The sequence below is a fragment of the Haliotis rufescens genome, unplaced genomic scaffold (assembly GCF_023055435.1).
Source record: "Haliotis rufescens isolate VD_foot unplaced genomic scaffold, xgHalRufe1.0.p SCAF_6, whole genome shotgun sequence".
Classification (NCBI taxonomy): domain Eukaryota; kingdom Metazoa; phylum Mollusca; class Gastropoda; order Lepetellida; family Haliotidae; genus Haliotis; species Haliotis rufescens.
The window spans coordinates 35,896,680-35,924,358 of record NW_025964334.1 but is presented as its reverse complement, the minus strand read 5'-3'; the positions used below and the strand labels follow the sequence as shown (position 1 = coordinate 35,924,358).

The 27,679-nt window shown below is 39.3% G+C and overlaps 1 protein-coding gene across 11 annotated transcripts in view; it reads right to left on the bottom strand.

The window, feature by feature from the left end:
* Window positions 1-27,679, bottom strand: part of LOC124148530 (trithorax group protein osa-like) — a 140,119-nt gene that overhangs the window by 11,855 nt on the left and 100,585 nt on the right. For 10 of the 11 annotated variants that reach the window (XM_046519646.2, XM_046519647.2, XM_046519648.2 and 7 more), the window contains 3 exons: window positions 27,414-27,468; window positions 2,076-2,263; window positions 1,320-1,578 (listed from right to left, as the gene is read on the bottom strand). In XM_046519646.2, coding sequence (XP_046375602.2) covers window positions 1,320-1,578; window positions 2,076-2,263; window positions 27,414-27,468 — 502 coding nt within the window. Of the gene's footprint in view, window positions 1-1,319; window positions 1,579-2,075; window positions 2,264-18,956; window positions 19,262-27,413; window positions 27,469-27,679 lie in introns of those variants that run through there. The other variant, XM_046519655.2, reaches the window with a different exon arrangement.

Sequence of the window (27,679 nt, the reverse complement as noted above, 5' to 3'; positions counted from 1 at the left end):
ACATGAATACCCCACTCAGACACAGTATACTGACGCTGAGACGACAAGTACTTGTTTAAGCCCTTTAATGCCGAGCGCCAGACAGGGTAACAATAAGTACCATCTTTTAACGTCTTTAGGTATGACGCGGCCGAGGATCGAACCCCGGACCTTCCGCTGTCCGGGCGGCCCCATAAAAAGAAAAGGCACTATTGTATTTAATGCAATGTTAAAATACCTCTATTTCAAAACAAAAATTCCAATTTAGCTCAACATGATGATCCCACCACAATTTATCTGCAAAGGAACGGCACATGGTTTGGAATCCTACGTATATTCCTGACAGGCTTATTTATACTTTTCAGGGAGGGAATTTAGTTCTCCAACACTGTCAGATACATCACAGCATGAGAGTCACCCAGGACCAGACCAACCCATGGTGAAGATACAGACAAAACAGTGAGTACAGCCATGTCTTCTGTGGTTGCCGTCCATCTACACTCAACATCATTGTGACCATCCCATTCACTCCTACACAGTAACAAGTTACTGGAGGCCTTGTCACAAGTATTCAAGCATATTGTGTCTTGGTGCCAGTATTTAAGTACATTGTGTCTTAATGCCAGTATTCAAGCATATTGTGTCTTGATGCCAGTATTAAAGCATATTGTATCTCGGCGCCAGAATTATAGTACATTGTGTCTTGGCGCCAGAATTATAGTACATTGTGTCTTGACGCCAGTATTCAAGCATATTGTGTCTTGGCGCCAGAATTATAGTACATTGTGTCTTGGTGCCAGCATTCAAGCATATTGTGCCTTGGCGCCAGAATTCAAGTACATTGTGTCTTAGTGCCAGTATTCAAGTACATTGTGTCTTAGTACCAGTATTCAAGTACATTGTGTCTTGGTTCCAGTATTTAAGTACATTTCGTCTTGACGCCAGTATTCCAGCATATTGTGTCTTGGTGCCAGTATTCAAGTACATTGTGTCTTGGCGCCAGTATTCAAGCATATTGTGACTTGGTGCCAGTATTCAATTACATTGTGTCTTAGTGCCAGTATTCAAGTACATTGTGTCTTAGTGCCAGTATTCAAGCACATTGTGTCTTGGTGCCAGTATTTAAGTACATTTCGTCTTGGCGCCAGTATTCAAGCACATTGTGTCTTGGTGCTAGTATTCAAGCATAGTGTGTCTTGGCACAAGTATTCAAACACATTTAATCTTGGCGCCAGTATTCAAGCACATTTAGTCTTGGCACCAGTATTTAAGCACATTGAGTCAGAACTTACACCCAGCACAGATGGACATAGGGAGAAAATTGTATAAATCTTCCACACCTTTTCCCATGTCTCCGTTAGCCATTTTGTTCGAATTGGGAGCCGAACCGCAGTTTTCCAGATTTTTCTGAGCTGAATCTTCTGCGTTCTCTTCCTTAATGTCCATTCCGTTCTCACTCTTGATTGCAGAGCCATTCACGTCATGGTTCATGCTGTCAGAGTCTTTCAACATTGCGTTCACTTCTTCCCGCTCACGTTTCATCAAGAAATCTGGATCCAACTCCAAATTTTCACAACTAGATTCGTTTAAGATTCGGTTCTGGAAAAGAATAGTAGATGTATAAATATTGTGAGCAAGTGTAATTCCACACATCTTTAAGCAATAATTTAGTTATTGTGTAAATGATACATGAAAATGTAAATTCGATATATTCATGTGACAATATATTTTGTTGTAGTGAGCATGGTTTTACACAGCTTTTAGCAATATTCCAGCAATATCTGGCAGGGGACACATGGGATAGACTTCACACATTGTACCCATGTGGGGAATCAAGCCTGGGTTTTCGGTGTGATGAGCGAACGCTTGAATTGCTAGGCTAACCCACCGCCCCTAATCTGTTGTAGAATCAATTGTACTTTAGAACATAGGGCTTATAAAACTGAATAATCCAGTGAGTGAGTTGAGTTGAGTTCAAGAATAAGTTTAATTTTAACTTGCCAAATAAAAGGATGATATTTGCTAAAAATATGACAGTAAACGTCATTATAATATAAATTACAAATTAGAACTGATCTTTGATCTATGTACTGTACCTCAAGAGAAACTTCCACAAGGGGGAATAACTCCTCCTTCAGGTAGTGATATAGTAGTATTTCCTGAGGGTTGGTGGTTTTGCGGAAATGCCTGAGGAAGAGCTTCCAGTCTGCGAGAGTCACACAAACCGTCTCCCAGTCCTTGCGTGTGCCCTTCTTGCCGCTTGTCTCTTTGTACAGTCGCAGATCTGAAACCAAACACCGATATATAAACTCCATTCTCAAGAAACCATCCTGTTTTAACTGCGTATTGCTAGCAAGATGTTGCAGCATTTATCTCTTGCACTTGATGTTGTGTTGAGGAAATCTGTAAAATGATGACACGAATGCACCAACTTATACCTGTTAATGAATATTTATCAAACAAGCTAACACTCCAACCATGGTAACTTGTATGACATCTTCTAACACAGCCAATATAAATTTCAATTTCACATTAAGGCCACACAAAACATCAATTATGAAAACCAAGGTACACAAAGTGGCAGAGGTACGAACAGTTACAGCAACAGTAACGAAGGCGGTGTTTATCATGGTAGGCGCTGACAAAGGAATATGGAAGGTACGCAAGCCGACCGCCGATTCTTATTGCTCTATGTCATGAAGATGAAGATGCGAATGCCATAGTTGAGGCTTCATTAATAATGCACTATTGACATATGATAAGTCACTGCTAAATGACTTCCACACAGTCCAGGAAGAATTTTTAGGAGTGAATACGACGACGCTGGATTCTGGGAGACTCATGCATTATTATACAGTAAATTAACCTGCTCGGGTGTCTTCTTCACCAAGCAAAGTGAAGCAATGCTATATTTACATCTAATACTTCGGGGATAGATTACACTCGAAAGATAAAATAAAGTTGGAGTATTTTGAATAATAAATGTATATTGAATATGTTGAATATTAAATGTATGTGGAATATTTTGAATTTTAAATGCATTTTGAATATTCTGCATTTGAATAAAACAATTATTATCTATCATGTAAATAATCTTCAAACAACAATACAAGCATCGAAACTCCAAGATTTTGTCCCGATTCTAGGTACGGCAACCTTGTGTATCCTACTAGTATGCACATTGTTACAAATCATCACAATCGTTTGGCAATAACAAAGGATTAACGTTTAAGACTTCAAAACCAGCAGACTAAGATATGCATGCCCTTGTCGACAGGTCTGCAAGAAATTAAGATAGAGCTATAGAAATTGTTTGACGTCACGCGAGATTCTTCTAGCCATGAACTGTAAACCATGGTAAATGTCAGACAGCAAGCAAGTACGTTTTATGAGCTCTTCATATTAACTTGCAAAATATGTTACCATGGTGAGAATAATGTATGCAGTCTAGCACTCACCAACAGATAGACATCAGCATCAGAGAGTGAGTGAGTGAGTGAGTGAGTGAGTTCAAATTTAAAGTCACTTCAGCATTATTTCAGACAAAATAGTGACTCCAACACAGTATACAATGATAATTAATAAATTTAAACTATATAAAACATGTCGACAAAGGACAGCAAAACAAATAGATGTACACAGATTTTACTTAAAACTAGTATGTAAACCATAAAACCAACAGGCAAAAGATATTCGACCTTGTATTTGTCTTAAAGTCAAGTCAGTGAATACAAGTCCATAATGTTTTGGTCTGGAAATGAGAAAACATTTACACCTGTATCGTCAGCTGAAAGATTGCCATTGTGATATGAAGTGAGTGAGTGAGTTGGGTTTAATGCCATTTCACAGTACTTCAGGCATATCAAGGCTAAAAAGCGGAAAGCCCAAAGTGTTGCAGGTCTTAGATGTGGTATTGGTGATCATGAACCCACCCCGTAGAAATCAAATGGATGCTACATTTTGTAATAATAATATTAAAAAATTAATAATAATAACGTGCATTTTTGTAGAGCATCAAATATATCCATAAACATACTCAACGCGCTAACGTAATTACCCCGGTCAATGGATCAGTGTGCATTCAATTTTATTCGCGGCTCCCCGGAAAGCATAAATCCCAAGCTGCCTGTAAGGTGCTAACAGGTGAACGGTCACACTAAATTCTCATCCTACCAGGTACCCATTCACTGCTGGGTGAACACGGGCAAATTTCAAACAAAGTCACAAGCCTAAGGTGACACCAGATGTGCTACATGTGCTTCAGTGTAGAGCAGAACCAAAGCTCCAGAAACTCAGGAATCAATCTGCTGAACTTTGGTGTGGCAGCAGGGTGTATACAACAAGCCAGTAGGGCTGTGTTTATTGTGCTAGGGCTATCTTGTGTTAAAGCAAGCAAGTCTGATCATTACAATACTAATGTGAAGCTCGGCCCAGGTGGTACATAGTCACCATCAATGCTGTCTCTTAAGACAAGCATGGCATAGTGGGCACAAACAAACGTTGAACAAACGTTGAACAAACGTTGAACAAACGTTGAACAAACGTAAAATAAGCAAAACATCTTTGGCCATTGAAACAAAAATGCCACACTATCTAATGTAATTACTATTAACAAATATCTGTAAACAGCTAAATTATCCTGCTCTTGACTGCAGCACATTGACATAACAGAGGAGGATGCAGGCGTATATGATACAAAGATAACTGTTTACTCTGTAATCAACAATTATGAAAATTGAATTTGCTATTGAATAATTTCCCAAGAGAAGTAGCACACATATAGTATGTCATTTATCTGTGTGCTTAGGGGGTTGCATGACATCATGTGTGAGGGGCCAAAACGAAGCAGTCGTAGCTCACAGTTTCTTCCTTTCTTCCTGCTAGGCTTCACCTGGCACAGAGTAAAATCTCCTAAAACATATGTTGAAGGAAATTCAGGCAGGTAGGCAAGTTTCTGGACCTACACAATCTTCAATATCTGAGTTGGGTTTAACACTGCTTTCAACTGTATTCCACACATATCACTTCAGCTTCATGTGGAATTAAAACCTGAAATGATGCAGGTCTCAGATGTTTACCACTTCGGTGAAACCAACGAGCACGGGTATGGCGCTCAAACCTAGAAACATAATCGGGGCGAACTGGTATTCGCACCCAATCACAGGTTTCTTGTGTGCCCAAGGGATGCAACTCTGCACATCGAATTGTGGCACCTTAGATGAATGGGCCCCCTTCAAACTGAGTGAGTGAGTGAGTGAGTGAGTGAGTAAGTGAGTGACAGTTTTTACGGGGTGGGAAAAAAACAGAAATGGGGTTCACACTGTACCCATGTGGGGAATGGAATCCACCTATTCACACCATCATCACTTGCAATGAGTGAAACAATAGGCACCAATTTAAAAAAGTCAAGGTGTTCATGCTCATGTCAAAAGATAAAAAATTTAGGTTGTCTCTGGATTCAAATACCTGGTAACATGGTATGTGCAGTGGAGTAAGGCCACAACAAGCAGACTATTTGTGGAACACAGTAGGTTAAGTGTGGATGAGTGAGTCTGGACCAGACAATCAGTGATTCATATCATGAGCATCGTTCCACGCAATTGGGATACGCTGATATGCATCAACCAAGTCAGCGAGCCTTACCACCCGATCCCATCAGTCGTCTCTTACAAAAAGCATTGTCACTGCTTATGACAAGCATGGGTTGCTGAAGACCTATTCTAACCCGGATTTTCATAGGTCTATATGACTGAGAAATTTCATGTTCTTTTTCAATATATGCAATAAAAATAACTGACGTGCACAGTTTAAGTGACGCGCCAATGCCCAAGAAACATTTCCCTTTTTTTTCAAGCCTAATACTCTGTTGAATTTAACATTCCTTGGGTTCTCTCTTTGGACAAACAATGTAATTGAAAAGGACACAAAACCTTGCGTATTGATCCAGTGGAAGATAATAGCTTCATGAATACAGCCCCAATCATATAGTTACTACGACCCTAGTTACTGCCACACAGAATAAACAAGATGTCTTCAAACAAACCTCAACAACATCAAATTTCTAATTCCAGCATATTTTCTCAAACATAATGAGAACATCGTGTATGAAATAGACCACACTAAACTGTCAGTTATTGGGAAAACAAAATATTTATTTCAAAATTGAGCACGGAGGACAAAACTATCAGAACCTAACTATGGTTGCTTGTGTGGTTTATGACGAAGTTGACATTTCTCTGGTCGCGTATAGAAAATGGAAAGTAATTTGCGCTAATGCCGGCATCCCTCGCCAGGATCGCAATCCGATCCAAACACAATCCCACGTCAAGTGGCATCTTCGAGTTCACTGCGGCATCACAGTCCACTTTTTAGACGCTAGAAACGAGATGCTCCCCATCTATTTAGCGTCAATTTCTCCGGCACAGAGAAGCCTCCATTTCGCAATGAAATCAATTTCAGAAGGCTAGGCACACCGTCAGAAGAAAGGAGTCCTCATCACTGGACTATTGTTAATTAAAGCTGATATTCGCCTACCAGGAAGTGAAGATGGGTGTATGTATTCCTCTAGTCATTCCACCCAGGCTGAAGACATCGGAAAGTCACATTACTCTCTACTTAGCAAAATTGCACCTAAAATTGGCGTAGATAGCTTTCACAATGGATGGTTTTAACAACATGGGGTTTGCCATCACAAAAGATGTCTGATTTAGGCCTGTACAGGTATGACGTACCAAAGTCCGATTCTCCGGCAACATTCTGGTGGAAATATGACACGAGATCAACAGGAAACCACATCATGCTATCGATCGCAGTGCTTGTAATGACAAGACACTGCCGATTTGAGATTTTGCAGTAAAAGCAAATATCTCAGTGAGTGCAAAATGACAGCTTTTTATGTTAATAAGACACTCAATGGCTGAAAGATATCTATTCATCGCTAATCAAATAGAAATTTGTAAATTTTACCAACTACAGCTCAGCAACCATGGCAGTTCAATCGTTGTAGCAAGATGAAGTTTAAACCATAATGGCTGACTGGATTTCCCTAACTTATTACGCATAATTTAGAATTTGTGTGATTATGTGATTATGACTTAAAATGTCTCTGATCAAGGCTTGGCTGTGCAAAACAAACTTCACCCAATGAGAGCTTGTGGAGGCACCACTAGAATCTCATGGAAAGACAAACCTCATGATAAGTTTAATTGAAAAATTAACATTTCTGAAAATAATTTTTTTTAAATAATAGAGTATTATAAAGTTTACTGTTGAGAAACTTGATAATACAAGATGGAGTCTTATGAAATGTTATTTCGGAATGCAACATTTGTGTCACAACATAGTAATTTCACAACATAGTACTTTATTGTCCCCAAGTCTCTACAGACAAAGAAACTTGCGATGTGTGTTGCCTGAAGCACATCATACACAACATTCTACATTCATATGAAGCACATTCATCGACAGGTGATGAACAAATTTCTTTGATTATCTAAATACATACATACACTAAACTACAGTTATAACAAACTCAAAGGGACCACATAGTTTAGTTCTAAATAACTTTAGTTCATTATATGCATATATACAGTAAATGGCTGGGACCAAAAAACAGTTTGTTATAAACTGCTGCTGGGAGATGGTGTCACACAAATAGTATCTCATATTGACATGCAACTGGAGCATGTCCAGATTCACGCAATTGGGATATGATGACATGCAGTCAGCGAGCCTGACCACCCGATTCCGTTAGTCGCCTCTTACGACAAGAGGCCACTAACGGGATCGGGTGGTCAGGTTCGCTGACTTGGTTGATGCATGTCAACGAATCCCAATTGTGTGGATCGATGCTCATGATGTCAATCACTGGATTGTCTGCTCCAGACTCGATTATTACAGCAAGCATGGGTTGCTGAAGACCTATTCTACCCCAGATCTTCACAGGCTTTTGGCTTCTGTAAGGTTAATAACAGTAAGTACACAATTCAAGTATCTGTTCTCTAGTTATGTAACAGTATGAAATATCCCAGTATCCCTCTCAAATGTTGAGCTGTATGATTAATTTATTGTGGAAGTAAGTTGTGGACTCCCTGGCAGCGTCACATCAACAGATGTTAAAAGATGGTACTTGTTGTTACCCTGCCTGCATGATGATCAATGTGCAAAGTTTCCTGTCACAGCTGGGTACACAACTGGATTATGTTTCTCTTGTGGTAATCAAACCAGGATCTTTGGGTTGCAGAGCAACCACATTAAATACTAGACTTCCCTAACATCTCTGGCACAGAAAAGAAATTACATCTGAAACGTCATGTCAATGGTATGTTCTGCATAAAACTGCTGGAGTGAGTGAGTGAGTGAGTGAGTGAGTGAGTGAGTGAGTGAGTGAGTGAGCCATTCAATGGCTCAGGGTAAGATGACATACAAATATTAAAAATCCCATGCTGTAACTACAAATTCCTCATTTTTCTGAGATTGCACCAGGCAAACAATGAGCGACGATCAACACCATCAGGATTTAATGACACACACATCCTCATTCCACAACATGTATATAACTAGCTAGGAGAGAACAAGTTGGATTTTACGCAATATTACAGCAACGTCACGAGAATGTGAGAAATCGAACCCGGGCCTTTGACATGATAAGCAAACGCTTTACCCACTAGGCTACCCCACTGCCCATTTTGGCCAGGAATAACAACAGGACTCACAGGGCTTGACTACCCATCCCATCATCCATGCCCTTACAACAAGCATGAAGTACCCTGTCCAAATTCTGATCCAGAATCCACACTTTCAAAGCTGTATCTAAAACTGTTCAAATGGTAAATACATCTCTCCCATGCTAGTCTTCCCTGCCTGGTGACTGGTGCACATGGTATGGATTTTCTCGTCTTGTATATTCTCAAGTATGGAGCTCGGAGTTGAGAGAGTGTTGCACAGGTAACAACCGCCTGCGTGCTGTCAGACAGCAAACATACACAGCAAGCACCTGTTGGTGTTAGGTATCCCCTAGACTTACCACCAGTCTCTCTTCTACCAACACCTACACCACACCTATCTGTAGCCCTGCTGGTAGACATGGGAGCTACATAAACAAACATGGAAAGGCACATCTTGCCGATGAGCTAGATATGATGATGAGAAAAATGTGCGATGTGATGGCATCTTGAGGGTGGAGTGTGTTGGAATCTTTCAGCAAGTCTAGGAACAGCCACAATCTTGTTCTCGGTGTGTGTTTACAGAGGTTGTCTGTTGGCACTTATCTAACAATGCAGTCAGCAGTTGAACTGAGGTTTGTTATGTAATGTATAGAAACACCCAGCCCACTGTCTTACAGTGCTTGCAAGAATCTTCTAGGCTTATATGTTCCGAAAAGAAATTTATTTTGCAAATTTAATATTACAGAGTTTCACAACTAAGTACAACAAAAAAATTCATCTCATTAAATTGAGATTAATATGTTAAAACAGGTGAAATGTTTTTGGAGACAAACAATATGAAAATCACATCTTAACCACAAAGGCATTAGTATCACCAGTATTTTAGGCTTAGAACCCAAAAGGTGTGGTTCAAAATACTTGGGATTTCAAAAACACCCTTCTCCACTTCTCCACCTCTCATTGTGTGTGTATGATTTTATGCCGCTCTTAGCAATATTCAAGCAATATCACAGCGGGGGACACCAGAAATGGGCTTCACACATTGTACCCATGTCGGGAATCGAACCCGGATCTTCGGCATGACGAGCGAACGCTTTAACCACTAGGCTACCCGGACACCCCTAACCTCACATTGAAGCATGTTGCACATTGTAGTAAAACCACAAAAATTATTACCCCTATACTGTACTATAAGGTAAAGAAAAATGTAGCAACTTATCAAAAAAAATAAGTTACTGCCCATGAATCAATTTGTTGTATTTCTTAAGTTTAAGAGTTTTAGAGTGAGTGAGTGAATGAGTGAAAGGGTTTAATACCACTATTTATATCACAGTAAGTCAGCAAAAGCCTGGTTATGGTGCGGACAAACCAAGAATCACAGTCAGAACAGACAAGATCTGGGTTAGTATAGGTCTTCAGCAACCCATGCTCGGCGTATGAGTAGAAGACTATGGGGATCGGGTGGTCAGGCTGTGACTTGGTTGCTGCATGTCATCATATCCTAATGCGTAGGTTGATGCTCATGATGCCCGGATTGTCCGTTGCAGACTCAAATTATTAGACCGCTGTCATACTGCTGGAGTATTGCTGAGCGTGGCTTTAAACAACAAAATAATTTTGTTTAAAACTGATATTACGACAGTCTGGAGAGAAAAAGGTGGTGTTTGGACAACTTGTCTGAAACTGGCTGGGGCTGCCAATCTACCCAAGCCCAGACACCCTTTTAAACATAATCTCAGGATCCGATTACAAAACAGCCTCACGTGTCAAGGTGCCCCCAAATATAACCTAAAACCTTTTAGCAACCTCCGACTTCTGTCATCACACAATCTCTTGTCCACCAAACTCTTCACTTTTCATAACTTGTTTACGTTATATATCATCAGCAGCGATATACATTCTTCGATCTGCACAACGTTTTGTCTACCAAACCCTTCAATTCTCAAAACCTGCTTATACCATATATCATCAGATGCGATACAAATTCTGCCAAACATTTCCCTTTTTATAACTTGTTTACGTTATATATCATCAGCAGAGATATACATTCTTCGATCTGCACAACGTTTTGTCTATCAAACCCTTCAATGCTCAAAACCTGCTTATACCATATATCATCAGATGCGATACAAATTCTGCCAAACATTTCCCTTTTTATAACTTGTTTACGTTATATATCATCAGCAGTGATATACATTCTTTGATCTGCACATTGTTTTGTCTACCAAACCCTTCAATTCTCAAAACCTGCTTATACCATATATCATCAGATGCGATACAAATTCTGCCAAACATTTCCTTTTTCATAACTTGTTTATGCTATATATCATTAGCATACATTATTACTATACCCTATACATTTTTCCTTCTGCCGAAGCAGCCTGAAGGTCTTGATACTGGTTACCTAATACTCTACCCAACCTATGCAAACTTTCACTTCTTATTTGCCATCCTCGCTGAAGAACCTACGTCACAGTACTTATGTTTATCCTGCGACAGCATGTGTGTAGCAATAGATTTCCGCAGAGCTGTTCAACAGAAGACGACAGAAAGAGAACACATGTTCGGTGAAATGTCGATGAATTATTGATTTTAACTGTAACGCCTGATAGGGTAATCTATATGGTTCTGTATTCATACTTAGGGTACGACTTCATGAAGCTTATCAAAGAAATGATTCGGTGTCAAATACCACAAGTCAGTTAGCTTTCATATTTTATAAAGGAACAAAGGATCGGTGTAGCCGATTTGTAGAAATTCATAATACATGGAGTAATATCTATCACCAGTGAGTACATCATTTCTAACTGATCATTAAATGTCAATAATGTTAAATTCATGGATAGCTTTTAATGACATTTGTTGCACAAATTAAATTTGTTCGTTTTTTGTTATAGTCGAAATAATGTCGGTTTCACTCTTTGTTTTCATGTGGTCATATCTTTCACATTAATTTTGTATGGTTGTGTAATCGTATAACAGCTAATTAATTTGATACGGCAGTTATTTTTAGCATTGCGTAATGCAAATCTTTGTCGATGTATCTAGTCATTTATTTATGCTCGAGCCTGGTTTGAAAGTCATTAAAGAAACACAAAGCTGTGGATTTAATCCAAGTTTTTCTTCCTTCACAACAGAGACATACTACCCACAGCGGATGTGGACCAATTTCGTAATCCTACAACTCCAAAGAAGTAAAACACACCCGATGCTTTCATATTAATATAGTTAAGCTGCCAAGTCAGTTACTTTCAATTCGGACAATAAGCTCACCTAACAATTATCCATACAAAATATAAATCTACTAAAAATGATCACAAATCAAGTTCGGTCTGGTGGAACCAAAAGCTTTTAGCCTTACAGTAATTAAAGAAGTTGTTATCCATAAATTGTGTCTACTTTGCCAGATTTTTGGTAGACTGGTAACATTAATTCTAGCCATAGAAATTACTTTACATCATGACATGTTAACCAAACATCGAGTCAGCTAATACTCAACACTGAACAAACTAATTTTATTCCCTTATCTATAAAAGTAATTTAAAGTGTGGCATTAAGAGGGCTAGTTTTGTCCGTCACTAGCCTTTATTACCAGTCAATAAAATATATCAGACGGCTGAATAGGTTTTGCAATCAGATCTTAAAAACAAGACAATGCTTCTTCACCTGAGACCAGAGTTACACACAAGCTTCCATCTACAAGTTGACCATGATGAATCCTAACAAGCTGTAATCAATATCAACCTCCTTCGTGGCGTTACAGCTGATGAATTGGAAGTGATGATGATGATGATGATCTACAATAATCATCAGTCAGGGAGAACGAGGGAAGCAATACGAGGGACATCTGTCACACATTTACACAGTTAAAAGTGACACTAATGACAAACCCAACACCTCGTCCATTGCCTGTAGGATTCATTATCACACTCCAGCTGTCTACACCAGCTATATATTCACACTACAAATCCATACAGGGATTGTTTTTATTAACATTGTTATACCTGGGTGATAGTTTTCATATGCATTTTCTATCCAATACTCACCATGTTGGATATAAATGATCGTATCGTCTGAGTCTTCATAATCAAATGATTCAAGAGTCCAGCTGACACATATCTGATGTTTGTCTCATTTAAAACTAAAATGGCTACACTGGTGCACTAGATCTGAATGGCAAGAGTGAAATACATGCAGTTATCTCCCAATATCTGATACACTTCATAGTACTACCAAAATGCTACAACAGCCCTAACCAAAAGTACATCCGTTATTTTGTTTATTGTATAATGCCAAAGTGACCAAGACTTCAGGTTAATGAGACCCGTGAAGATCCGGAGTAGAAGGGGTTTTCAGCAACCCATGCTTGCCGTAAAAGGCGACCATACTTGTCGTAAGAGTCGACTAACGAGATCGGATGGACAGGCTTGCTGACTTGATGGATGTTTGTCATCCGTCCCAATTGCGTGGATCGATGCTCGTAATGTCAATCACTGGATTGTCTGGTCCAGATTCAATTTTTTACAGACCGACGTCATATAGCTGGAATATTGCAATATTCCAGCAATATCACGACGGGGGCACCAGAAATTGGGTTGACACATTGTACTCATGTCGGGAATCAAACCCGGGTCTTCGACGTGACGAGCGAACGCTCTAACAACAAGGCATCTCGACCGCCCCGTATCAGCCATGTAACGGAAATGGAAAGGATACTACTGTTGTTATCATTATCACAGGGACAGATCAAGGACATTGAAACAGGGATGAATGAGTGGTGTGGCGGACACTACACTCAAGTCTCAAAATGAACAAAATCTCATGATTGGTTGACATGAAGGGAAGGTGTGCACCAGTAGCGGGATAATACACCTATGCATCAGTGGATCAGATTTTTTACTTCTCGATCACAATAGTAAAAAGTACTGAGTAAAAAGTATCGATTCTAACCTTAAATGTATTCCTTAATAAATGTTACACCAAACGCTAATTACTAGTGATAATGTAAATATTTTCATCCATTGCACCATACTTGAAAATGCCAATAGTAAATTGTTCGTGTGCCAGGTATTTGGCCTTCCTGTCTATGAAAAACATGGCTTACCCACCACCAAAAAGAGCATGTGCAAGTATCGAGATACATATTGGATAGAGAGCAAGGTATTGTCCTACGTATCGGATCGCACAGTTGGTGTATCGTGCCAGGTCTAGTGTGCACCCTGCAACCCATCTCTGGATCTGCCATTGACAATCATAAGCTGCCTATTAACACTGTGAATGAACTGATTTGGGTATACACCTGAGTACTTAATGTCTGGAAATGTAACCATTTGAAACCTCCAACTAATGCCACTGGTCTCAAATGAAATTGGAATATCAATTACTCACAGCACCCACAAATCTGAAAACACATAAAGTTATCGCCTAATACAAATACTACAGGCAAAATATGCCCTCGGGTGAACTTCCCTGCATGACATGTCAATCAATCAAAAGAAGTATTTGCAGTGTAACACTGTAACAGTTTTTACATCTGGCAAAGAAAAACTGGATGTGGCATTTTTAATCTGCAATAAAAGAACATGGCCATACATGCCTAACATCCATAGTTTTTGAACACCAACTTCCCAATTACATATTCCTATTTTTTTTCCAGTCAAAATATGCTGCCATTGTAAATCCGTTCGTCACTAATGACATATCTATTCCTAGGATGTCTTTACATTGTGGCTTTGAACATTCTAATGTTTACCCCACGACTTATCAGATAACTGACAGTGAAGAGCATCTGTTGAAAATCTAAAGGCTTTAAAGCGTGATGACTGCCAAAATATAGGAATTATGCTATAATGTAATAGAGGTAATGTATCATAAGGAACTATATCTATTCCACAGGATGTCTTAACAGTGCGTCTTTGAACAATCTAATTTTTACCATCCTGCTACCGATGTTAAATCATCCTGAGGGAAATTGATTTTTCTTCAGTACATGCAACCAATACAGCAATTTTCATAAAGCAAACACCGCAAGCGATGCAGGCAACCTTGGCCAAAGACTTCTTTACTTTCCTGGATTAATTGTGTCATCTTTACAAGCTCATCATTAGCATCAATGGCTGCTAGTTGTCGTGATCCAGCCGAGCAAACAGCTGGCACAACATCTTCCACAATTTGGGCTACTGACAACACTCTCCAAGCAATCAGGAGCAAGATGAATTAGACAGCCATTCCCTTCCACAAACTCCAATTTTTGATAATCAAAGATAATAGGTCTATTAGTGAGAGCTTGATACGAGTCCGCTGGACTAATTGTCATCCCAGAATGTGGGTGAAGACAGCCAGGCAGTCGGACTCACTTTCAAATTCACCCATGATATTACTTCAAAGGTAATGTTCTAATTCAAATGCAACAGTTCCAAGTGGGGAAGAGGCTCCTGCATAACAATACACAGTTTATATGTCCCTTTGTAGTGTTGAATGAATCTCTTTAACTTGTCTTAGCTGGGTTCCACAAGTCCACTTGTCCAAGGCAGTGACACGACAAAAATGGAGCAATGTTACTATACCACTAAAATAGTTATGGATCACTCCATTCTTTCATATTATGATAGTTAATCTGTCCTGCCATGACAGATTAAGTACAGTAATATGAAAGAAATGTGTGATCCTTACGTTTTTTAAGCAGTATATGATGGTACCAATGAATTGTGAATCATTTGGGAGTTACCTCACGACGACTACCCCTGTGGAGTGAGTGAGTGAGTGAGTGAGTGAGTGAGTGTCTAATGTCGCTTTTAGCAATATTCCAGCAATATCATGGCAGGGGACACCAGAAATAGGCTTCATACATAGTAGCCATGTGGGGCTTCGAACCTGGGCCTTCAGCGTGATGAGCAACGCTTTAACCACTAGGCTACCCCACCGCCCCATACACCTGTGGAATATTGAATAACTAACGTAGGAACCATAATCCACTCTCATACATAATAATCATAAACATGAAAAACATAACAACGTCAAACTAGATCTTAAAGAAAATCAAATAATCTCCTACAAAACAACCCTAGAAAAGGGGCAATGAAATGGGATCAACATCAATTGTTTTCAAGTATTATTGTCTTGAAATTGAGTAATGACATGCATACCAGAGGGTGTAAGCCTGTTTTATAGCCACATTGGTCTCCTGCTTTGTGCTAAGATACAACACCCAATAGAAGATGAAAGTCTCTTGGTCATTAAAAGATTTACCGAACACATTATCAGAATTCCTAATTTCCATGCACAAAGGTAATTGTCAAGACTCAATACGGACCTGTGCTTCGAATATTACTATCAGCAAACCCTAATGCATCCTTTAATGAAATTCATATTTTTCTCACATACTGCATAAAATATTCTCATAAACAACCTCCCATAATCCCCATCAGCAAATTCCTGGGAAATAAAGACCCTACTCTGACCCCTATTCTAGTCCCCCAAACTATTCACTAAGGGCCTGTCTCCTCCCAAGGCCTCTTGTCTGAGAAAGCCCAAGCCTCTACAAGGGCTGTGGTCAGCCCATGTCCCAAGGCTTGCCTGGATCAGCTTGTCCCCTGTAACCCCTGAACACAAGCTCATAAATTGTCAGGCCCTTCTGATCAGACAGCCTGGGTATGTGACCCTTTCTACACAAATTACCACCCTCTTAACCCCTGAATGCTCTACACCAGCAGTTGAACGACAGGGAGAGTATCCTTGTAACATGCTCCTTTACTTCCGTCCCCATAGGCCAGATGTTTTATTTACTTCGTTAATGAACACAACCGAAAAAAACATACAGAAATTAGTTTTAAAAAATTCCAAACTTTTGACAAATTTGGAGAGCTGATTGTTTTAGTTTGTTTGTTGTTTAACGCCACACTCAGCAATATTCCAGCCATGTGACGGCGGTCTGTAAATAATCAAGTCTGAACCAGACAATCCACTGATTGACATCATGTGTATCGATCCACGCAGTTGGAATACGATGACATGCATCAACCAAGTCAGGGAGCCTGACCGCCCGATCCCATTAGTCGCCTCTTACAACAAACATTGTCGCCTTTTACGGCAAGAATGTGTTGCTGTAGACCTATTCTACCCCCGATCTTCAGAGTTTTATAATAAGCTGTTGAAATGAAAGAAATGGTGAATAATGTGTATAAAAATCTTTATACCAACAAAAAACATAATCAGTTATCTTTTGGGATCATTTTGGACCATATTTCCATGATGCGTGATCTATGAGTTTGGTTTTTTTCATTAGTAGCAGTACTAATTAGGAAGTTGAAAACATATTTTTTCTTCTTTCTCCTCCAACACCTACACTGAATTTTAGTCAAAAATATTTGTCAACCAATTAAAGATATAAGGACTTACAGACGTATACAACACATACACTATAGGTACAATACCATGGACAATAAAAGTCATTTAACCATGACTGATAGCCAAATTGTAACATCAAAAACAGGTACCGTACATCACCATGAAAATTAAAATCATGTAACTATCACTGATAGCCAAATTGTAACATTAATACAAAATGTTGAAGAAACACGTAAATTAACCATTGTTCTATATCCCCTGGAACAAACATTGTATTTATCTTTTCTGTGATGATATTCAAGCTATTGTCTTGACAACTGAGATACGAGTCATATCATGTTGTCATAAATCAGTAGTACTTATTCACCTCCGAACATACATATGACACAGATTTATGACAGATAAACACGCCAATAAACTAGTACAAGAAGCATAGGGTGCCCATGCAGGCCAAATTCACCCACTAGCTCTTTATATGCCTCAACATAGCACTTCTGTGACCTCCACACTCTCAACATAGTTGAGGGCAACGTGTTAACCCAAATCTACAATTACATATAACACATTTGGCGAGCGCAATAAATCTCGTAATGCACCTTTTGCTCTTGGAGTGCCAACTATCTCATGAAACAGTGCCTCCTCACATAACACATCCTAATTTTCTCTCCGATCAATATTTTTTACTTTGGACTGTAGTTTGATTTTGTTGTATCAAGCTTAAAACATATCCTGTGCACTGTGGACAATTTCCTTAATGAAACTTCTTTGTCTCTGATGACATAGATCATTAATCGGTAAGTGTGGAACACATTAAGTGATGCATTTATCACACCAATCTTAAATGTAACGACTGTATGGGGCCAACCACTGCTTATGTATAGAATTGCATGGAAAACATACATGTACAATTTTTTTTGACATTTTCGCTAAATGGACTCCGTTCTGAACTGATGTCAAAGACAAACAATACTTAGAATGATATGTAGGTTATCAAATTATGTCTGTTTATCAAATCCCAGACACATATATTCTTCAGTTATCTAATGGTTCATAAACAATTCTTAGGGGATACATTTTAATTCACCTGATGTAAGTCAAATTTCTAAACACTCAAATATTCAATTCTTGAAATTTAATTTTATTATTTATTTAAAAAATATAATCAATCTGATTTTACGTGCCTTAATCATTAAACTTCATTGTACTAAGCAAACATCACTAATTCTCAAAACAAACACCAGTTAAATTCAAAACTACAATAAAAAAACAAACACTATTTGAATTTAAAAATGAAAGTTATAAAGGGTCTATTTCATGATCCCAACATTGAAGTTAACAGATTAAGGATACCCTTTGATTAAAATACTATACTAAAATTCCTCAAGAAACTCAAGACCTGATTTCAAAAACAGAAAATCTGTTATATCCCCAAAAGTTACAACATATGACAAAATTGGGATGGGTATTCTTGAAATATTCCTCCCTCCTTAGTATCTTCCTCCTCTCCTATTCCTCCCATTGACCTACTTCCCCCAGTGTTATCAACACCTGTCATTTGCTATTCACATTGTCACTCCATTCCATCCGATAACTCCTCACAGAAACCCCTCACAGAAACCGTGTCACTAAACTAACAGCAGTGTCACTAAACTAACAGCGAGTCTATTCCACCTTCAGCTCCCAAATCCCCTTCTAAGTCACATTTCATCACATCCAGTACCGATGTCAAACTGTTCCTTTCCTCGGCTTCTAAATGTGAGCCCATTATTTGAACCCCCCCATATGCCCCTTCCTCCGCGAACTGCACTCAGCTACCCCCTGTAAACACCTGCACCACACATGACCTACAATATCAATGTCAAATTATCACATCTACTTGGGCACACTTAGTCATAACACCATATGACCACAATGAACTGTCACACTGTCCAACCCGCTTCCTCCCGAAGACCAAGGGGAACTCACCTGCCCCGTATGCCGACTGCACACACAAAATTATCCCCGCCTCATCTCGACTCCATCCCTGGCTGCCGTAACACTTTTAATCTGTCGGGTGGCAAAAAGTCTGTTGGGAAATAAGTACCAGGAGTCCTTTACGACATCGAGTGATCACATGGTCCACCTTTTGTCAATAAACAAAGCAACGAGGGAGAGGACACAGGTTACACCAATAGACCGACTTGCAAGCAACAAAACCAAGCCAGCATAAATCACACCAGCAACAGATTGGTACACTTCTGTACAGTTGTATTCTACTCATATCAATAAACACCACTATCTCAACACACGAACCCAGGCTATTTATAGAACCTTGTTCCATTGACTCTCTGGATAGGGTTTGTGAGCTTGAGGTCACAGAGATGACCCCAGCAAGCGAGGAATATACTCGCTCCCCCTCCTAATAGGCTGGGTGCTTTCACAGGGGCAGGTCACCAGTTTATACAGATATACGCTGTCTTTGAAAAGCCAGGCAGACGGCATATACCTTGCCTTTCAAAGGGTCTATTCACCACGAACATAAAGCTGGGCCAGGCTTAGTGTTGGGACGACACTCCGAATTCCTCTTCTGTATTTTACAGGTTAAAAACACAGTCAGTGAAGAGTGGAGTGGTTTGTGGAAGATGAATAAATTTAATGGGGTGGAGGTATGAGAGACGACAGGCCATGTTACAACAGTTTACATGCTTCAACGACCTCCGTATGAGCTCAATGCAACTTTGGGTGCTATCGTCAGTAATGATGGCTTATTTGGATCAAGATCATAAAGACACAATTTGTGCTTAGCTGCCTGTACGTCCGCACACATACTTACCTATTCATTCCTCCACGCTGCTATTACCTTAATGTATGTATTAATATCATGCATTGCTAATTTCTGCCTCCACATACACTCGATCTTACAACCGTTAAACCTGGCTAGGCACTCCATTGTAAGGTCAGGTGCTTACCAACAAGCTGTGATAAGACAGCACAGATAGACAGAGGGATTTTTGTATGAGCATTCATTCCCTGCAACAAACAAGGTGCCCTCTTGAAAAATATTGATACTTGTTGTTGAGCATACATTATCTTAAAGAAAATACAAAATTAAATCATAATATAGTTTCATTTTCAATTTTTTAGCTCTCTTATGTACAATGAGAAAAAGAAATATTGTTAACTTTTCTCTGTCCAAAAATTAGTAAATGACAAGGGCAGGTAACTCTACTTACATTTCAAGGATGGTTTAAGTATTTTAATGGCGGAAAAGAAAAGTAAAAGAAATTTAACATCTTATCAGGGTTTTATCAATTAATGAAATGGTTAATAATTTTTCTAATAAGATGGTATGCAAATAATTGAAATTTACATTAAGACACTTTCGCTTATGTTTGATCATACTTGTTAAATGATAAACCACAAATAACGATATGTGCTGAATAGATACTGTTTGACCAAAGAAGACCAAATACACTGAACAAAATGGGCTGGTCAATCTCAGGACCAAATGGGTGGATACCCTACTCAGAAACAGTATCCTGACTCCGAGCCAACCAGTCCTTGGTTTATACCCATAATGCCGAGCGCCAGGCAGGGTGACAACAAGTACCATTTATCGTATGACGGGGCAGGGGATCAACCACTGACCTACTGCTCTCCGGGCAGATGCTCTATGCACTAGACACAGAGGCAGCCTTGGAAATAAACCAGAATGGTTGTATGCCTTCCAGACTAGCATCTAACATATTTTACAGAGAAAACAGTTGTTAAATTATAGTTAAAGAATATGATAAAAAGGAGCCCAGAGACTTTCTTCATTTTCAGATGATACAGCAGTAATCTAGACTTGCCAAACATTATAGACTTGCATGGGCTGTATTGGATATATTTGTTTCAGGGTCTGTGTGACAGACTATATGCCTTCCCACCACTGATACAAACTGGCCTGCACAGGAGACTGTGAGTAGATGAAGGTCTGAATGGCCAGACCGATGGCATTACTGGTTGTCTAAACAGGCAACAGAAAGTTCAATAACACCAATAATTACTGGACAGAAATAGTTGCTGAAGACCAGTTATTAAACACAGAATCAATTTGATGAATTAACTCCACATCACTGGACATTGATGGATTTGGAATTGTCATGTTCTGTATTGATATTTGTGTTTTCATCATTGTTCTAAAAGGGAGAAAATCTGATAAAAGTGACTTTTTCTTTTAAAACATAGATACATTTTACCTTTCCAATTAGATAGCCAGATATGACAAAATTGGTAGGAATTTCTTTATTAGGAAAAAGAGAAAAAAAGCACTTAATCATGAAATTGTCAGACCAATACTAAACTCTCCCAATGACCATTTTAGCAATAAATCAGGAAATAAGGATATGGACAAGATAATACTACTGTGTAGAAATCCCAGTTCTTGGACAATTACACAAATCTTTTAAAAATTCACTAATGGTGACTATAGGCCAATATTCAAGTGAGCACTGAAACTTAATCTGGTACACATCCGCAATAGACCATAATTGACAGGCGGCAGAACGCTGCCATGCCAGCTCGCTGGGAGCCTGCCTCTCCTCTCCCCCAGGCGTTCTTCGCTGTGGAGGAGTGGATATTGGCGACACCAAGGAAATGAACGAGGATCGGGGAGGAGAATGACAGTGGATTGCGTGTCGCTAATCAATATCACAATGAGTGACGCACATAGCGTCAATGTCAAACAGTAATATCTATGGCTAGTCCTTCAAGCCAAGATGCAAAAACAATCAGTGTTGGTCCCCGTACAGACAATTAGCCTATATCTATACTTGCATTGACCTGATTGGTCCATCGTTGTGGGTCAGAGGCCAGACAGGTCTTCATAAAAGGATCCATGTTATTTCGATTGGAACCGAAATCCACTATCTTTATGGAAGGAATATGTGACATTAGTGAGCAGGCTATTAGTCGCTTGAAATTACTGTTTAGTTTAGGAAAGCAAATGTCGCATGAAGACTGTGAAGTGGTCCTAAGTGTACAATCAAGTCCTCCGTATGGAGAGTTTTTCAATTTCAGGGAGCCAACGTTACCTTCGGAACAGTTACGGGAGTACTAAAGGATGGCTTTCAGAGAGTAAAACTTAATTGCTCTTAGCACTGCATACCAAATTAGACTGTGTGTCACTGGGGGGCTAGGTAATACCTCAATGGAGTAATACTTTTTTTTAAATCCAGAGAATGAGTATTAGACAAAATTACAATTCTTGATTTGACAAAATCATTAGAATGAAATGAGAGTGGTTGAGTGAGAGAGGGGGAGTGAGAATTCATAGAGGAGGGAGAAATGAATGAGTCAAAGAGGGAGGCTGTAAAGTGAGGAAGTGAACGTGCAAAAGAGTGAGTCAAGAGTGATTGAGTGAATGAGGAAGGGAGTGAAAGAGAAGGATGAGCGAGTGGGAATGAGTGAAGGAGGGGAAGAGAAGAGTGAGAAAAGGGAAGGCAAGAGTGGGAGGGAGAGAGGGAGGGAGAGAAAGAGTGTGGGGTAGAAGGTAGGGGAGAGGGAGGGGTGAGGGAGTAGAAGGAGTGAGGGGGAGAGGGAGGGCGAGAGGAGGGAGTTAGAGAAGGAGTGGGAGTGAAGGTGGGAGAGAGGGATGGGAAGAGTGAGGAGGAGAGGGAGGGGTGAGGGAGTAGGAGAAGGAGTGGGAGTGAGGGGGAGGGGGTGTTGGAGAAAAGGAGTGAGTTAGAAAAGGAGAGGGAGGGAATTCAATCCATAATGTCTTTGCAATATTAACTACAGCTATTGACGACGTCAAGTTAAACACTCTCGACCTACTGAGCAATACTGACAGGCAAGTACAATTATGCAGTCTTGATGTCCACGAAGAGTTAAAAATCCTCCAGAAATTGAAAACAACCTTTGAAACATAATTACCTGGACCTGATACACAACAATTTGTAAGTTCATTTCCTCCACAAGTTTGGTTGGATGTTAAAACACAGACTGGTTGTCAGGTAGGGATTACCAATGAGTGTGACTACATGCATGAATAATTCATTGACATTCAAGGTTCTCAATTTATTAGGAAAAAGCATTTGTGATGAAAAAGTCAAGACAGTCTTCAAGCAAGGCTATGGCTTCTTGTAAAGGAGGAGTGCATTATTGGACACACATTGAGATCCAACGGCAGATGAATGCAAATAACTTGTCAAGTACTTTCTGTTAGTTGTCATGTCATCTTCATGGAGAACATGTCACCAAGTTACTTAGCTTTGCAATTTATTTACACTTACGATCACATCCAAATGTACAATGTGAAAATGTCGAGGATACGTCAAACATGGTGCATGACCACCCTCTTCTTGGTCCAAATATACTACTCAAAACAAGTTAAAGAACACCACAATTCTTTCATGACAGATTAACAATAGTCATATGAAAAAAAACAAAAACAGGTGTTATTTACTTCTTTTGTTTGTTGTTTAAACCCACACAGCAATATTCCAGCTATATGACGGATGTTCGTAAATAATCAAGTCTGGACAAAACAATCTTGTGAATGACAGAGAATCGATCAAGATATTTGGGAAATTATCATGACATAACTTTTATACTACCTTTTCACATAATAATTACATCCACAGCAAGTGCTTTTATCATGTTTATCAAGTTATCATGGTGTAACATTTATACAAAATTTCATATAAATCATAGAACAGCAAGTAATACATATTAGGATCCAGGAAAAATGCAGATACAAAATATTAGTAGCTTCAGTAAGAGCTTTTTAGATAGATACTAGCCTAAGGTTACGAGAACCCATCTCCCAGACAATAAGATAAAAGTTATGTCAACATACTTTTATAGATTGCCTTGAACTATCTTATTTTATAGATTGCCTTGAACTATCTTATTTAAGTAAATCTGTCATCACCTATATTAGAATCGCATTGAGCAAATACTTCAATTTTAGACTAATTAAGGATTAGCCCCATACAAGCCTGTCTATTGGGTACCGTCTATTGTGATACCATAATCTCTTTCCAAGCACCCAGTAAATATGTCAACAAGATGAGTGCCAGTCCATCAGGATTAAGTATTCCCCTCTGTCCAGCTATTCATTAACTGTAGGGCACACCCCATTGTGTATCAACAACCAATCATAATCCTTTTTATTGTTCTAAATTTTAGTTAAATACACAGAGAAGCAAGATGTTAGGCAGAAGAAGTTTGCATGGCGCTCAAACCAAGCAGACCTCTCACACTGGGCCCAGAGGGTTGAACCGACTCTGCAGCATCCACAGCTATAGTTAAGAAATTGTTTGTTGTTCTTGTAAATAAAATCGTAATGTCTCTTGTGACACCAGCAGTAAACCCCAAGAAAACTAGCACACCATTCGGGAGGTTTTCAACATCAGAACAGAACCATAATAATTTCATGACATGCATCAACCATGTCATCAAGCCTGACCACCAGATCCCATGAAGTCCCCTCATGACAAGCATGGGTTGCTGAAGATCAATTCTAGCCCGGACATTCACAGGTCCTAACTTCTTTTGAGTAGCACATGTCCTTCAGTACAAACCCAGGAATATCACAGTTCAACCTCACACAGCAAAACAGTGGTGTTGAGATATTGTGTCCAAGTTATTCCAGACAAGTTGCCATCCTATTTGGACAAGTATATTTGACAGTGTTCTTGCCCCAAGACCCATTAATATTTCTCCTATTTACACCCCCTGAGCTTTGTCTAAGACACACTATGGAAGTTAGAGTGGCTCTTCACTGTGCTCAAAGATGGAGATACTGTTGGTACATATTTCAGGCACTAGGCCACAAGATGCCTACTTTTAGCCTCTTCTGTCGACACTCATGGAAGATAGGACATATTTAGCCTTGAAGCTCCAAACAGGAACACTAGATCTTTTTTATGGAGGATCCTAACAGAAGAAGATTCCTAGAAATGTCACCACATAAGAATAACTGTATTCAGTGATGAATATGGTTGCTGCTACAGGCTGTTCTCCTTGTGGGCATGTTTGGCAATACTGCTTCAACAGTTGAACTATCTCCCCACACTGGATGAGCACACCATAAGGAACACCAACATCGCTTGATGTTCCTGTCAACATTGTACTCTGGGCATCACCGAACACAACCATGATAGGCAGTATGTAAAGGGGGAGATAGGGTGGGAGGAGTGGAGTAGAGTACCAACATCAGAGCTCCAGATAAGCTGCGTATCTGTGTGAAATACGCATCAGAAATGCAGAAATACGCAGTAAAATATAATCCAAGCATATCAAATACGCAACGAACATTACAGATACGGTACAAAAATAATATTTGAGCGTATCATCAAAATATTGTGAAGTAACCCTGCGTATTCGATTAGCAAATCAGCAACTTATTTTGAAATTATAAACAGGCATTCCCTCAACCTTGCCAAACTCCACGATGACAGTCACATCATGATCATTTGCCATCACACTTTCGTGTGGAAGTATCGTGGTATTTTCTAGTCCTATAAAGCTCTCAAACCCACACGACACCAGTTTGCAGGGACTGGATGAATAGTGTTTTTAAATATTCAACTTAAATACCCACATGTGTAAAAACTAATGGGTAACAGAAATTTGAATACGCAGATAGAATTACTGATACCCAATGATTTTAAAATGCATGGGTAAAATACCCGCAACACCAAAAGCTTATCTGGAGCTCTGAACATCAAGAACACTGTTTGTTTGTTGTTTAACACCGCACTCAGCAATATTCCAGCTATGCGACAGTGGTCTATAAATAATCGAGTCTGGACCAGACAAACCAGTGATTGACATCATGAGCATCGATCCACACAATTGGGATACGATGACATGCATCAACCATGTCAACGAGCCTGACCACCTGATCCTGAACCCGTTAGTTGCCTCAAGCACAGTCACCTTTTACGGCAAGAATGGGTTGCTGAAGACCTATTCTATTCCGGATCTCAAGAACACTGTCCTTGCCATCCAGGAACATCCTCCGCTGCATGGCGGCCACAATACTAGCAACATCAAGAATATCAATATAGCTGTTTTGACCTTCTCAGAGTGTAATTGTTCATTTTAGTTAGGGCCTCTTGAAAGAATATGATAAACAAGTTCTATCTATAACATGCAATGGTTCCAATGCCATCAGCTTCAGTAAGAACGCACCAATGTGTCCCATGAACCTACAATACACACCGACTTGAAATGTGTGTATGGTGCAGTGACTTACTGGGGCCCCTCCATCCAGAGGGAGAAACAGCATGCATGTATCAACAACAAACAGAACTAAATTAAAGGTGAAAATCAGGAATGGTGCAGACAGACCAAGGATCATAATTGGGGCTCATCCAGTATTCAAATACATGATGAGCAAATCCTGGCACAAACAGGGGAGGCAACTCTGCAGAGCGACTTGTAGCACCTTAGTTCATTGGGTCACCCAGGTTCCTGTCTGACAAAGTGATAGTAGCAATACAAGTATCATAACTACCATCTAAACATTGCCTTACTGTGGTCGTAGGGCTATCATCACTGTGACTTTCAAGAATGACACAACAATATATTTCTTTCATCTAAACTGAAAGTACATGTACTGTAAACCTTACATGATATCTGTAACTTGTTTCTGTTGTGGTTATCATCAGTCAGAATGGAGACAGGAAAACACAGAAGAACGTTTATGTAAATACTGTGTAAATTTTGGATTGGACCACGTCGAAAATGAATACCATTTCTTGTTAGTACGCCAACAATATTCAGAATTACAAACTCGCCATCTTGATACCCATCATTTTACAATCCATCTAGCAATTTTGTAAACCTTATGTCTTCAAATCGTAAACTTTCAATTAATCAATTGTCTCCATATATATATATCATTCTATGAAACTCAAATGTTTATTAAGTTATATGTATATATTCATTGATATGCCAAATATCATGACTTTGTATGACTATGGGCCTGTGGCCTTGGAACCTCTGAAAAAACTCTCGATATCGCTTTATGAAACAGACCCCATACCTCTAGCAGCAACAAAGAAGAAATTGTACGCCATGTTATCGAAGTCCTATCAGCTTTTGAAAATTTGATACACAACATCAGTAGTCTATACACAAATCATCCCATGCAAATAATTAACATGTCTGAATAGCTATTTACAATGGCCATTCACACATTTGAATATCCATGAACAATGACCATAAAAGGAAAAACAAATACCAACACTATTCCATGTCAGCCATTAATCTCAGAATTCAAAATACGACCTTGACATCTCTGCTTATCAGTTTGTTTTTCAAACTGTTCAATACCATGAAACAGAAGAGGACTGCAATCAGAGTACATGCACCTCTGGTTCCACATGCCACCTGTAATAGAGACACACATGCCCTGTATATAAAACTTTAAAGGAATGCTGAACTTACCATCGAAGTACCAGTAGTTGTTGTTGAGTGCATCCTGCCCCACTTCAACTGGCCTCTGCAACAGATGGAGACAATGGGAATGTAGAACACTGTATAACACTGATGTCTAATATCAATATTCATATCAATGGAGGATTAAAGCCACTAAGAACATCTCGGAAGGCCATGCATACACATTCAGTTTAAATGTGTCAAAATGTAGTCAGTGTGGAGGATATATCATATTTATACACCACTGATCCAGGACAGTTTAGGATATTTCCTTG